The following is a 15,279-nucleotide window of genomic DNA, read 5'->3' on the forward strand; positions in this document are numbered from 1 at the left end:
GAATGGGTTTACTTAGATAAATGAATTTTAGAACAGAGTTAAACATATCTGAAAGGTTTCTTGTGTAATTATTATTTTTTGTTTAAAAATTTTGTGTCAGCTCGTTCACGCATTATAATCCACATTTTTCTCCTTTTTTCTTTAAGAAAAATTGTAATCTTCTAAAATTCTCTTGTGTTTTAAATTCGCGAAAAGTTGACCCGAGACCGCCACTGCTACTTACATCATAGTTAGTTAGTGAGGTTTTAAAAAGGGCGCGTCAGCTACTATGGCTATTTGCGCCCTTATCTAAAATTCTTCACAAAACACAGACACAATACAATAATCTCAATACTTAAAAGAACTAAAAAGCGTTGTCACGGTTAAAACGAGGCAAACAAATGCAGTTTCAAAAGGGTGATGTATAAAAAAGATAACAGTGAGCAGTTCACAGAACTTAGCTGGTATTTAAAAAGAAACAATAAAATAATAAAACATATGCCGCCAGAAATAAATTATCTGGCGCATTTCTAAAATGCTCGGATGTAAAAGGTCCAAATGTCAAGTGTGTTAAAAACATATAAAGGGTGCATCAGAAAGAACGGATGGATTTCAAACTATCGATACGCAACGAGGAGAGAGATATAGTGAGGGGGACCACGACTGTTGGTTCAGCCATAGAATGCAGTTTCAGTTGAGAATATGGTGTTGGTCTGGTGTACAACGTGCTTTCATCGTAGAGACATTTTTGAAAAATAAAGAGTCTGTGATCGCCACTCAGGACTCATTTCGTCACGCTAGGATTCCAACTCGGAATACAATTTTGTGGTGGGTGGCTTCATTTCGTATCACAGGTTCAACATTAAAGAAGAAATCACCTGGACGAAATTCTATTGCACTGAGATTGTCCGAGGCTACGGTAAGATCTCGCGCCCTGCGACTTCTTTCTTTGGGACCATTTGAAGGCGTAAGTTTGTAAACATCGATCACATACACTGGACGAACTGAAGACGGCGATTCGTGAAGAAATCGTGGCAATTGCACCAGCTATGTCTGTGAAAGTGATGGCGAACATCAGAAAACGCCTCGATGCCTGTATTGAAAGCCAAGGGCATCATATGGATAATGTTTTCCATAAATAAACTGCATGTATTGGTGAATATGTTGATAACAATAAGTTTTTGATTTGATGAATCTTTACAATTTTCTTGCCATGTGAAATCCATCCGTTCTTTCTGACGCACCCTGTATAAAACAACTAATGTAACCTCCTGACTTACATCATAACACTGGGAGTTGATAACACTGGGCAATCAGCTTATTCCCTCCATTTTTAGTGATCAGCTGTGGGCTTGCTACAAGTGTGTAAAGGTTCCTTGAAAAACTGAAAATGGGTCAAAATTCAGTGAGTGTGGAAACGAAGTGCCAGATTATTGGGATGTGGAGGAATGACTAGAGATAATATCTAAGTATATCCCCAAATTCATTAATCTAAGTACGCCCATTCTGGAGCAATTAAGTTTTTCCTATATAAATGTGATTTATCAGTAAGTTTTCATATAATCCTCAGTTTGAAAGCTAAAGAGATTGAGTTTGCAGTAAAAAAAAAGCTTTACTTTTCACAGGAATTTGGTCCTTGTATAAACAACAGAGAGTTTCACATAGTATAAGAGCAGGAGTGCAACGTATTTTTTGAAGGGATGTCAAACTTTTGGTATAAGCGGTACTATTCTGGTCAAGTAACTACAATGCTAGTCAAAGAAAATGTGAATAACTGCTAATATCAATTGACTTATGAGCCAACCCGTATTATTTAGCGTAAGTGAATGGCATTAAAACTAAAACGCCTGCGGGCTTATATCCTCTTTTGTTAATTACATCGTTTGTTAACCAACTCATTATTCGCACCTGACAAGTTTGTAGCATCATTGTGATAAACGCTCAATGAAAGAATGGACACAATTTTACATTTTTTATTTATATCACATTTATTTACAAATTCTTAATCGTAGTGATTTCATTTGTGAAACAGTACTACGATAACATCAAACAGATCTTTTTCGTTGTGCACATGTCTTTTGTTTTTTATATTTATATTTTACAGTACTTGCATTGAGTGCTTTGGCAATTTAAACCTGTAGTACCAAATAACAGATTTCCTTTAAAAAATTATAATTCACAATGCCATATTACACCGAGTACCTCATAACTCAATTCCATATACTGATGATCACATTTAGGTGATGCGGATCAACAACGTGTTCACGAAAGTACTAGATGGTAATGGAATCCCTTGAACTTATTTACAGTGCCGAGATTTCTTTATTCGATATTTAATGACGTTTATTATTTTTCTCAACTCTGAATTTACGTCCGTGCTTCTAATTACGTCCTATGTATATAGATTAATGAAAGAATCAAAAGAAAAAATTCTCTGTACACAATTTTATGTATACAAAATGTAATTATACACCATACGGTACTAATTAAGTGTTATTTTCCTGTATATAATATTGCATAATTCATTTTATTTTGAACGATTTAACTATTTCCAGTCAAGATCAACAAATTATACACAAAATTAGACGCGTCATAGCTACTTAAAATCGTTATTTGCAAAGGATCACACATTGAGCACACTTTCACGCGCGATTCCAACTCCAAATTTTCAGATTTATGCTGAATTTGTGAAAGACTACACCGATATGGAAACATATTTGCCCTCAAACATGGCACATGGTAACTGAGTTATGAGATAACAGACCACTGTAATGAGGCTTACAAGTAACCATAATGGCCGTACCCATGGCCGTATCCATGTCCGTAGTATCCGTGGCCGTATCCATGCAGACCGCCGTAGTAGGAATATGTGGGAGCGTAGTGTACGGTCTTGTAACCTACGCCATATCCCAGTCCGTGTCCGTATCCTAGCCCATGTCCGTATCCAAGGCCGCCGTAGCCAAGACTGTGATCGTAGCCATAGCCGTAGAGACCGTGGCCGTATCCCAAACCGTGGCCAAGTGCTACCTGTATGTAATGAAGCACACGCTTGATTAATAAATATTTTGGAACATCGTCCAATAATAAATTTAGCAAGCAAAGAATCAAGAAATTGTTTAACTCATAATTATTAATACAAACTCTTATTTTTAAAACAGAGTGACTGATGCGAGTTGATTGCTGCTCCAACCCGCAACTTCTCTCATTAGCCTACCTTCGTGTAGGACACGGCTGGCGTGCTAACTACGGTCGGGACGTATGCGAGGCCGTGGCCGTATCCATATCCAAGCCCCAACAATCCTCGTTTGTCCTTCTTTGCTACTTGCTGCTCTTCACCGAAGACCACGACGGCGAGGATGAGAACACAAGCCTGGATGCAGATAGAGAATATTGTCACCAGAGAACATAGTCATCATCTTCATCATTATCATCAGATAGTAAGTTTCGGCGAACATATTAACTAATGTTGCTTCTAGTCTCGGGATGTGGGAATATTCCCAACAAGAATATTTCCGCGGAAAGAAATTTATTTGGGGATGTTCCCGGATGATTTTTGGGAATATTTTCAGACTGGAAATTTTTTAATTTTTTACTTTGATTTTCTTTACTTCGAAAAATATTAGAAGTTAGAATTCACGGCAGATATAGAATGTAGCGAATATTGACAATACTCATATGATTACTCCAGAATTCCAACAAGGGATTATTGATATTTTGAATATTCATTATTATTATTATTATTATTATTATTATTATTATTATTATTATTATTATTATTATTATTACTTACTGGCTTTTAAGGAACCCGGAGGTTCATTGCCGCCATCACATAAGCCCGCCATTGGTCCCTATCCTGAGCAAGATTAATCCAGCCTCTATCATCATATTCCACCTCCCTCAAATCCATTTTAATATTATCCTCCCATCTACGTCTTGGCCTCCCTAAAGGTCTTTTTCTCTCCGGCCTCCCAACTAACACTCTATATGCATTTCTGGATTCGCCCATACGTGCTACATGCCCTGTCCATCTCAAACGTCTGGATTTAATGTTCCTAATTATGTCAGGTGAAGAATACAATGCGTGCAGCTCTGCGTTGTGTAACTTTCTCATTCTCCTGTAACCTCATCCCTCTTAGCCCCAAATATTTTCCTAAGAACCTTATTCTCAAACACCCTTAATCTCTGTTCCTCTCTCAAAGTGAGAGTCCAAGTTTCACAGCCATATAACACAACCGGTAATATAAATGTTTTGTAAATTCTAACTTTCAGATTTTTTGACAGCAGACTGGATGAAAAAAGCTTCTCAACGAATAATAACAGGCATTTCCCATATTTATTCTGTGTTATTATTATTATTATTATTATTATTATTATTATTATTCTAGACGTCAAAATCTTGATTATTATTTTTTTTTTGCAAAGTTATCAAGGGTGATATTGATTGTGAGTCTATAATAAACAATATCAACCTTCGTATTGCTACAAAGGGTTTAAGATTTCAAATAAATTTTTACAACAGAAATTCAAAATCCCTTTCTCCAGTCTGTAGATGCATAAAATATGCCAATTTGCATGGGCACACTTTAGATACTTTTAAAGTATAGTTTCGTTTTGATTATTAGTATTTACTGTCCTCGTTCTCAATTTTATTTATGTATGTTTTTCTTGATTTAAGATATTATTTATTTATTTTTGCACCTTTGTATCTTCTGTTTGTGTATTGTGATGAACTATAATTGGCCTCTGGCTGTTGTTCAGCACACAAATATTAATAATAAATAAATAAATAAATAAATTATTATTATTATTATATTATTACAGGACATTTTTTCGCTGTCAACGCACCTTGGTTTATTAGAAATAATTAGCTGTGTAAATAATAATTAGAGTTTAGACAGTTCTTGAATGACTTACATATATTATCCTGCTTAATGAAAAAATTCTATGGATCTCTTCACAAAGTTACTGTTGCTCAACATTATGATCTTGTTAAAAAACCTACTTCTCTCCGTCTTCGACGAAAACTACCTCAAGATTTTCTTTTCCAATATGAACTACCGTTTAAATAATTTAACATAATTTCATAATTTTACTTCTACCACTGGAGCACCTAAAAGAGCACACATTGTGGTCATCAAACGAGAAAAAAATAAGGGTTATATTTTAAATCCCACAATACGTTTTGAAAAATCTCCAGATAAAATTCTACAGGTTGATAAAGAAAAGAACCAACATTTGGACTCAAACCCAGGGTGCTGCAAGACACTGGACTTTGAATTATAGGTTACTGTTTGAGTGCCAGATCTGAAACCGCACCGTATGAGGAAGTGGGGGTCGGGGAGACGTGACTCGGCAAGTACAGCACAGTTTACCGGGATCCACGCCACATTCCTACCGCGGTTTCTGAGCTGTAGCTCAGACAGTACATGATTCGTTGCTTATTCTGCACATTCATTTGTATAACCCGACTTAAATAAAAATAAAACTATTTTCATATGAGGACAACTGTCATATTCATATCCATGTTAAACAAGTTACTGATTATGTAATCTTTCAATTATTAATATTAATTATTCTTACTGAAGTTTGACTATTATCAATGTTTGTAATGTCACCGCTTAAGAAAATGTAGGACAAACACCGAACAAGAGACTCACATACAGGTCAGAGGTGAAACGAGATAAATCTCCATTTTGCTATCGGAAATCGAACCCGGGTCCACTATATTTCTAACTTAAAATTAATTTAAACTAATAATATTTTAATTATTGTAGACTCAAACATGTATCTACAAAAATGAACTCAAACAAGATAATATTGTGGTTAACAAATTTTTAATTATTGAAAAAGGGACACATACATATGTAAAGCAACTCTTCGATCAAAAATGTAGTAATTGTAACATGCAACCTAAATAACTAAAAACATTCAAAATAATAAAAAGAACATTTACTACTATAACATAACTCAACCTAATACAGGAATATCGAAATACTATAGGCTCGGCTTTAATTTTTTATGTGGATTAAATTTCAGTAAATAATGAAAACAGATTTTTCCTTAAGTTATTTAGTACTCTAGTGTTGAATCGAGATCAGTCTACCAATTCTTTCACGTGTGTAGTATTTTAGTTCTTCCTAAAATAATGTCAGGAAAAATTAAATTGCGTTGCAAAAAATACAACTCACTTTCCACATTATCAAAATGATGTCCCGTTTCTTTCTTTTCTTTACAACCAGTTCAGAAAGCTAAATTGTCTTTTTTATGCTGCATTGTAAGATGAAATACAAAACACTTGAGATTCATTTCATTTTTCCAATTGCTGTATCGAGTGCTTCGCAAAAAAAAAATAATAATAAATAATGACTTCAATCTTCATCACCAAGTTTACAAAATTCCATTTACTTTCACATTAAAATTTGCCTTAAAATAATATTCTTCAAAACGAAAATCTACTTTTACATCGCCAGTTTCAAATAATGAGAAGTTTTCTGATATAATATACATATATCATATATATTTTTATTCGTATATGCCTATATTTACAAATTCCATCAACTAACTTAACAATAAAAATACAATATTTACATGGAAAAAGTTTTGGCCTCCATATTATTCAGCATCATCAGATCATATTACGTGTTACTTTCTTTTATTTTCTAGCTGGTTATTTAACGACGCTATATCAACTACTCGGATATTTAGCGTTAATGGGATGGGTGATAGCGAGATGGTATTCGGCGAGATGAGGCCAAATATTCGCCATAGATTACATTCGCTTTACACTTCGGAGGAACCTCGTATAAAACCCAACCAGGTAATCACCTCAAGCGAGAATCGAACCCACGCCCTAACGCAACTCCGGATCGACAATGTTACGTCTAAAATTACGTAAATAATTCAGTTTAAAATTTATAAATGTAGTATTTTCCAAAAATTAGTATGTATATTATTAACTGTACATTTGTTAAACATAACAGCACATTTTTTAATATAAAGATAGCCTACTACATAAGTTTCAAAATCCTATACACAGATATAAGTAGTCGTTGCCAGCTATCATCTACGCAGCATTAGCTTCACAGTTCAACCTAACCGATCGATAATTAAGTACAGTTTAAAAGTCAATAAATAAAACCTGGGTATATACAAGCGTAACAAAATTTTGAATGGATATTTCTCCAAAATTAGTAAATAAGTTTGTTCAATACTTTTTACTCTACAGATAATATTTAACACTGATACACTCTCAAATATGTTGTATGTTGTGACACCAGAGTTTAAAACTGTTAAAAGAAAATAATACAATATACGTATCTTGTTCTCACTGAACTGAAACCACACTATTTTATAAATAATCTCTTTCATTATAAAAAAACTGTGTTAGGGAAGATGAGACATCATTCAGGAATGTGTCCATGCCACAAAACAAATTTTTTTCTGGAGTACTGTGATGGCTAAGGACCAATCACCCACTCTCTCTTACAAATAAAATTTATAATTTAAAAAAAAACAGCAGAAATGGATTCCTAAATGTCAATTTGAAAACGAAATGCGATAAAATTTGGTACATGGAATTCAAGCAAGAGAGCGACGTAGTACTATGCACAAAATCACGTTTTTGGCAACAGAGATGATAAAAACTTGTAATTTTGTGAAATATTGACATCGAAATGTTACAGCAATTTACACTTCGTCATCATGAGAAAGTAAAATTTTTTTGAGATTTCTTCTTGAAAGAATTTAAATTAGTAAAGACACGAAAGAGTGTAGTTTTGCCCCTCGACAACATTCACAGCGCGTAATTTTGTAGATTTCACAGAAAACGACGTATTCCACCAACTCGCGACTCTTGAAATCCTTGTGATAACCTAATAACTACAGGCTCGCTTAAGAACTTACCAAAACCTTCATGTTGTGAATTGTTTGTCCGTTGATGAACAATGAAAACTGAGTTGACAACTGAATGCCATTCTATGGGCAGAATGCGTTTATATACAGAGAATCCTGACAGGATTGGGTGGGGAGTAGGGTGTGGTAGGGCAGGAGGGAAGTTTTCTTTTAATTTCTCTTCCCTTACCGTTTTATTATGTCCTTCTTCCTCTTTCGCCTGTCTCTTTCATTCTAACGGTGCGGCTTAACACAAGAAATGTTCAATGGACTCCAATTAAGGCGCTGTGAAGAAGGGACTCCGCCGCAATGGTGTAAATATGACGAAATTGTTGAACACGTTCGCGTGTGTAGTCACACATCCTTCACTTTCAGCGATGTCTGGATGTTTCTCAACACGTCCTCCAACAATGGGATTCCATGTTCCTAATCTCACACTGCATTGATTGGACGCATGACACTCCGTCGTCCGCCATACATTCAAGGTTGCTCAGTTTCTTTGCTTCCACTGTGCAATTTACACTATGATTATAAAAAACTGCACTTGTAAGTACCAGAGTTAACGTTCCGTTATTCTGTCGCTCGCTAAGACATTCGGCAGAACTACTACACACAACTGAGAGAAAGAACATACTGTTAGTAATATTGAAGGTAATGATTAAGAAAAAAAACTATTTCCTAAAGGAATAGGTTAAAGATCCTAGACTATGTTGTTTATGTAGGTCTTTAAAACATTTCAGAAAAAGAATCCTGCAGATATTTAATTAATTGTTAATTTTATTAAGAAGGGGGACAAGACTAACTGTAGTAACTTTCGAGAAATATCACTTTTGTTGACGTCGTACAAAATTTTGTCGAATATCCTTTTGAGAAGATTAACTCCATATGTAGATGAAATTATTGGGGATCATCAGTGTGGTTTTAGGCGTAATAGATCGATTATTGATAAGATTTTTTTGTATTCGACAGATAATGGAGAAAAAATGGGAGTATAAGGGTACAGTACATCAGTCATTCATAGATTTCATAAAGGCGGTTCAGAGAGAAGTTTTATATTGAATTTGGTATTCCCAAGAAACTAGTTCGATTACTTAAAATGTGTCTTAGTGAAACTTACAGCAGAGTATAGGCCAGTTTCTATCTGATGCTTTTCCAATTCACTGCGGGCTAAAGTAGGGAGATGCACTATCACCTTTACTTTTTAACTTCGTTCTAGAATATCCATTAGGAAAGTTCAAGGTAACACAGAGGGTTTGGAATTGAACGGGTTACATCAGCTGCTTGTCTATACGGATGACGTGAATATGTTAGGAGAAAATCCACAAACGATAAGGGAAAACGCGGAAATTCTACTTGAAGCAAGTAAAGCGATAGGTTTGGAAGTAAATCCCGAAAAGACAAAGTATATTATTATGTCTCGTGACCAGAATATTGTACGAAATGGAACTATAAAAATTGGAGATTTATCCTTCCAAGAGGTGGAAAAATTCAAATATATTGAAACAACAGTAACAAATATAAATGACACTCGGGAGGAAATTAAACGCAGAATAAATATGGGAACTGCCTGTTATTATTCGGTTGAGAAGCTTTTGTCATCTAGTCTGCTGTCAAAAAATCTGAAAGTTAGAATTTATAAAACAGTTATATTACCAGTTGTTCTATATGCTTGTGAAACTTGGGCTCTCACTTTGAACAGAGGAACAGAGATTAAGGGTGTTTGAGAATAAGGTTCTTAGGAAAATATTTGGAGCTTAGAGGGATGAAGTTACAGGAGAATGGAAAAAAGTAACACAATGCAGAACTGCACGCATTGTATTCTTCACCTGACATAATTAGGAAGATTAAATGTAGACGTTTGAGATGAGCAGGGCATGTAGCACGTATGGACGAATCCAGAAATCCATATAGAGTATTTTTGGGAAGCCAGAGGGAAAAAGACCTTTGGGGAAGTTTTCGATTCTGAACAAATAGTTGAGTTTCTAGGTATAGATGTAAGTAAACCCGAAACAGAAAGGTCTAGTGAAGATGAATCTGAGCAAAATAAATTGATAGAGGCTAAATTTTAATTTAACTGAAAATGGAAATATTGACTAGAGTGAACAACAAGCTCTTTACTATTTATTGGGATCAATATTGTTCAAAATAAAACAAAATAAGTTATATAATATTTGTGAAAACTGTATTTCATATCTAATAACTGATAACAGGGATGAATCTATAAATTTTATTAGCATATTAGTGACTCTCAAGTCGTACATGGAAATGTCACGTATACCCTTATAAATTCGTGTTTGATATAATTATAAATGCAGAAAAATGTGAAACGATGGTAGAAAATGTATTGACACTAAAGGATTTGAAGTCTTTATTTATTAACACTTCAACTCATACGTTCTCAATTCGTTATAATATATTTGAAAAAGTCTTATCACTATTTTAGAACTAGAATATATGTATTGTTAAGAAAATTGTCTGTTATAGCAAATGCACGACAACAATTTGCTAAATGTGGCGGTCGAAATGTTGGTGTGAGAATTGCATTAGAAAATTGTTGATGTTATCCCTATTGAAATGGACATAACATAAATAATAAAGTGTTATCTCCCATGAGTCATTTCGCTATGACAATAATGTTTGTTAATTCTTGTCTCCTGTGTTCAATAAATTACAACAACATGTATGATATCGCCTTTAATCACCATCGTTCTAGCATTACTGCTTACGCTTCTGTGCCGAGCAAGGAGTAAATATGGCTGCCGCCGCCGAGAATGCGGTACTCTCTAATATACACTGCTCTGGGCAGAACTACTACAGACATCTCACGGAAAGAAAACAGATTCTTAACTTGGCTTTTCGAGGGCCGAACCCGGGACGGATTCTTGCACTTACGACTTACATTATCCCGCTGTGTGCCCTATACAGAATGTTATCCCCTCCGTTCCAAAATATGGTATAGTAACAAACAAAACAAGTTTGATTGATTCATTCATTCATTTATTTTATTCCATAGATCTTACATGAGCAATGAAGCTTTAAGATGTGGAACATGTCAACATTTTACAATATTACAATTACAATTTTTACAAATTTTTATAGTTTTACAATTTAGTAATTTTCTACAATTTTTACAATTTTGTACAATTTTTTTTACATTTTGGCGAGATGTAGTGAGATGAGATGAGGTCCGAGGATTCGCCAAAATATTACCCGGCATTTGCCTTTTCGGTGGGGGAAACCTCGGAAAAACCCAACCAGGTAATCAAATCAAAGGGGTTGATGCCAAGGACTCGCCATAGACCATCCGGCTTCAGTCCCACGGCTGGGGAAAACCTCCGAAGAAACCAAAGTCCAAAGGGGGATCCAACTCAAGCCCGAACGCAGCTCCGGATCAGCAGCCCAGCGAGTCTGCCGACTGAGCTACATCGATGGCTCTACTAAAAGTATACAATACATAGCCAATCAGATTATTAAATTTACAAACGCAAACGATCATTCATAAGTTGAGCTGTATTATAATACAAAACAATTTAATTAAATTTAAGGCATAAACAATTCAACCAGTTGTGATATACAGAAATTGATAATACATATCATGCAAACTACTTCAAATTACAAACACAAACAATTTATCAGTAGAGCTATATAGATTACTATTCAATTTAAAGCATATACAATTCATCGGCCAAAACTATACAAATATATACAATACAAAGTAGCATACTTTCATTAAGCTATACAAATTTGTGCAATTAATATCAAGTAGATTAATTCAATTTATAATCATAAACAATTCATCAGTTGAACTATACATATTACCATTCAATTTACAGTAGGTCTATATACAATTCATCAGTAGAGCTACACAGACTAGTAATCATTTTAAGGACATATACAATTCATCAGCCAAACTATACAAACATATACAATGAAATTAGTTCAATTTACAAACTTATTTTCATTAAGCTATACAATTCATATGAAGTAGATTAATTCAATTTATAAGCTTATAAGATTATTGAGCATGCGCGCACGAAATGTTTCGCCGTGTGGTATTCTGTTCAGTATTGAAGGGACTATCAGACAGTGCAGTTGTGAATGTTTCTAGTCTTCTGTAGTGCATCAAACTATAATATTTAAATAGTTCATTATGAACAGAAATCAAATGGGCACCTGCTGTGGTGTTCCTGTTGCAGAAATGTAACACCAACCCAGTCAATTTTGAATAGAACATCTAGAACACAACAGTCATATAAACACGGGTTGTAATTTATTGCAGTTTTATGTTAATTTTCCTCTCTCAAAAATGTTTATTTTTTCTTTTATTAATTTGACGTCACATAGAATGAAATGTAGTTCATTTATTAGTTTTTCTTATGTTAATTTATCATACAAATAAGTATCTAGAAGATGTATTAAAGTTACATCATATTACTGAGAACTCTAACAAATGAAGAGTCGACTGCAAGAATGATGGATGTCATTTTCTTGTCGAAAATGAACCAAGACTGTCAATGCATAGCTTAAGACATATAGAATGTACATAGAGAGTTATATGGCATTAACACTGATAGTCATTGTCCAGTAATGATCGGAAAATCAGAGTTAAGCTTTGAGCGCTAAGCATTTCAAACTTTCAATTGCTTCTCCTGCAAAATGTATTCCAAATGGCATCCATCATTCTTGCAGTGGACTCTTCAAATGTATACCATATCTTGGAACAGAATTAATGACATCTTTCTATACTATATTTTGGAACAGTGGGAGTAACTAATATGGGGAAATTTTTGGGGAATGGACAGAGAACCTAGAAACAAACAAGAAGTCCATGTAAATTATAATCAATTTTATTATTATTATTATTGTTGTTTAGTCAACTACCTGAAGACAAGTCTGGACCACACAAGTGACACCAACAAGACACCACTTATGAGGCAACTAGGCCAGGAAATAATGGGGTAGGTGAGGGAAAGAACAGATTATTAGTAATATTGAAGGTAACGATTAAGAAAAAAATATTTCCTGAAGGAATAGGATAAAGATCCTAGATTATGTTGCTGATGTAGGTCTTTAAAACATTTCAGTAAAAGAATCATGCAGATATTTAATTGATTCTATATTTTATTATGTAAATGTTTTGCGGTTGTAAAAAACGTATGCAAATATGATATTTTTTTACAGGTAATTATTAGCTAATTTAATATTCTGAATAGTGTTTTATAAAGTGCGATGTATGTATATTAAGCGTGAAAAGTTTTGTTTATTTAGCGTTTATATTAGCTGAAAAAAAAAAAAGAATTTCAATAAATTTTTGTAAGCCAATGGTGTATCTCTCCGTTAAATTCTGCATCAGCATCTAAACTCCGTACTACCGCAAGACTTCACTACTGCATATTTTTTCTTCTGCGGATGATAGATGAAATGGGGGGGGGGAGTTTCGGTAGAATAAAAGAGGGAAACGGTAGTACCCCGAAAAAACCCTCTGCATCGTCTGCTTTGTCAACCACTAATTCCTAGCCCAGAAACGAAACTAGGGCCGCCTGGATTGAAGACAATCACGCTAACGTTTGAGACACAGACTCGGCTAACGAACTGCCTCATGTCCGCATGCAACCAATGTTGAGAAGCCTCAAATATTACACAGCAGATACCAAAGAAAATTGTATATTATGGTAAGAAGAGGAAACCACTTACATTGATGACGAAAGATGAGTGGAACGGAGAAAAATTATATCCGACACCGGGATTTGAACCCGGGTTTTCAGCTCTACGTGCTGACGCTCTATCCACTAAGCTACATCGGATTCCCATCCCGATGCCGGATCGAATCCTCTCAGTTTAAGTTCCACCTCTTGGGTTCCCTCTAGTGGCCTACCCTCATACAATGCGTTATAGACGTATGACAATGGCACGATGTCCACACATGTAATATATGATATGCGAGAAAAATAATCACTTAGTGATTTAAGATGGCGCTTATTCGTCGGATCCCGGCCACTTAGTCACTCTTAACGAGTGCACCTCGGCACATGTGTGGACATTGTGCCACTGTCATACGTCTATGACGCAGTGCATGAGGGTAGGCCACTAGAGGGAACCCAAGAGGTGGAACTTAAACTGAGAGGATTCGATTCGGCATCGGGATGGGAACCCGGTGTGGCTTAGTGGATAGAGCGTCAGCACGTAGAGCTGAAAACCCGGGTTCAAATCCCGGTGCCGGAGAGAATTTTTCTCCGTTCCACTCATCTTTCATCATATGATGATACAGAATATCTGCACGGAAATATCATATGTACTTCGGTACATCATAATAATATACTTACTTACATACTGGCTTTTAAGAAACCCGGAGGTTTATTGCCGCCCTCACATAAGCCCGCCATTGTTCCCTATCCTGAGCAAGATTAATCCAGTCTCTACCATCATATTCCACCTCCCTCAAATCCATTTTAATATTATCTTCCCATCTACGTCTCGGCCTCCCCAAAGTTCTTTTTCCCTCCGGCCTCCCAACTAACATTCTATATGCATTTTTGGATTCGCCCATACGTGCTACATGCCCTGCCCATCTCAAAAATTTTGGATTTAATGTTCCTAATTATGTCAGGTGAAGAATACAATGCGTGCAGCTCTGCGTTGTGTAACTTTCTCCATTCACCTGTAACCTCATCCCTCTTAGCCCCAAATATTTTCCTAAGAACCTTATTCTCAAACACCCTTAATCTCTGTTCCTCTCTCAAAGTGAGAGTCCAAGTTTCACAGCCATATAGCACAACCGGTAATATAAATGTTTTATAAATTCTAACTTTCAGATTTTTTGACAGCAGACTGGATGAAAAAAGCTTCTCAACGAATAATAACAGGCATTTCCCATATTTATTCTGTGTTTAATTTCCTCCCGAGTGTCATTTATATTTGTTACTGTTCCCCCAAGATATTTGAATTTTTCCACCTCTTCGAAGGATAAATCTCCAATTTTTATACTACTTCCATTTCGTACAATATTTATAACTTACATTTAATTAAATTTATAAAAATCTTATAAAATCTATAGTCATAATAAACTTCTGGCTACGATTGGGCGTAGCCTATTCGAATCTCTTTATATTGGTTCTCCCCAAATGTCAGGCGAATGTAAAGTAATTCAATGGCATTTCCTGAGACTCATCCCGCCAATATATCAGCCTGCTATCAGCATTTCCATCCTGCCTGAGCCCTGATAGCCATGTCCCATTCTCAGACTATTCTCTGATAAGGCCTAATCCCTAAAGGTCCTGAGCCCCAAGCCCTTTCCTACATCACGTACTACTCCCAAGGATATTTTTAACTATTACAATTATTTCAGATTATAGATGATATAAGAGGGAGGTGGAGAGTGCTGAATGAATGATGGGGAAAGGGGAGTACAGA

At 35.2% G+C, this 15,279-nt stretch overlaps 1 protein-coding gene across 1 annotated transcript; it reads right to left on the reverse strand.

Moving 5' to 3' along the window:
• Nucleotides 1-1,937: 1,937 nt before the first annotated feature.
• On the reverse strand, nucleotides 1,938-7,944 carry LOC138691094 (keratin-associated protein 6-1-like). Its single transcript, XM_069812800.1, has 3 exons — nucleotides 7,882-7,944; nucleotides 3,194-3,349; nucleotides 1,938-3,006 (listed from the first exon to the last, which is right to left on the reverse strand). The coding sequence occupies exons 1-3, from the start codon at nucleotides 7,891-7,893 to the stop codon at nucleotides 2,758-2,760; spliced, it is 417 nt and encodes a 138-aa protein (XP_069668901.1). The 5' UTR covers nucleotides 7,894-7,944; the 3' UTR covers nucleotides 1,938-2,757.
• Nucleotides 7,945-15,279: the final 7,335 nt, after the last annotated feature.

Source organism: Periplaneta americana, chromosome 16, assembly GCF_040183065.1.
Source record: "Periplaneta americana isolate PAMFEO1 chromosome 16, P.americana_PAMFEO1_priV1, whole genome shotgun sequence".
Lineage (NCBI taxonomy): Eukaryota > Metazoa > Arthropoda > Insecta > Blattodea > Blattidae > Periplaneta > Periplaneta americana.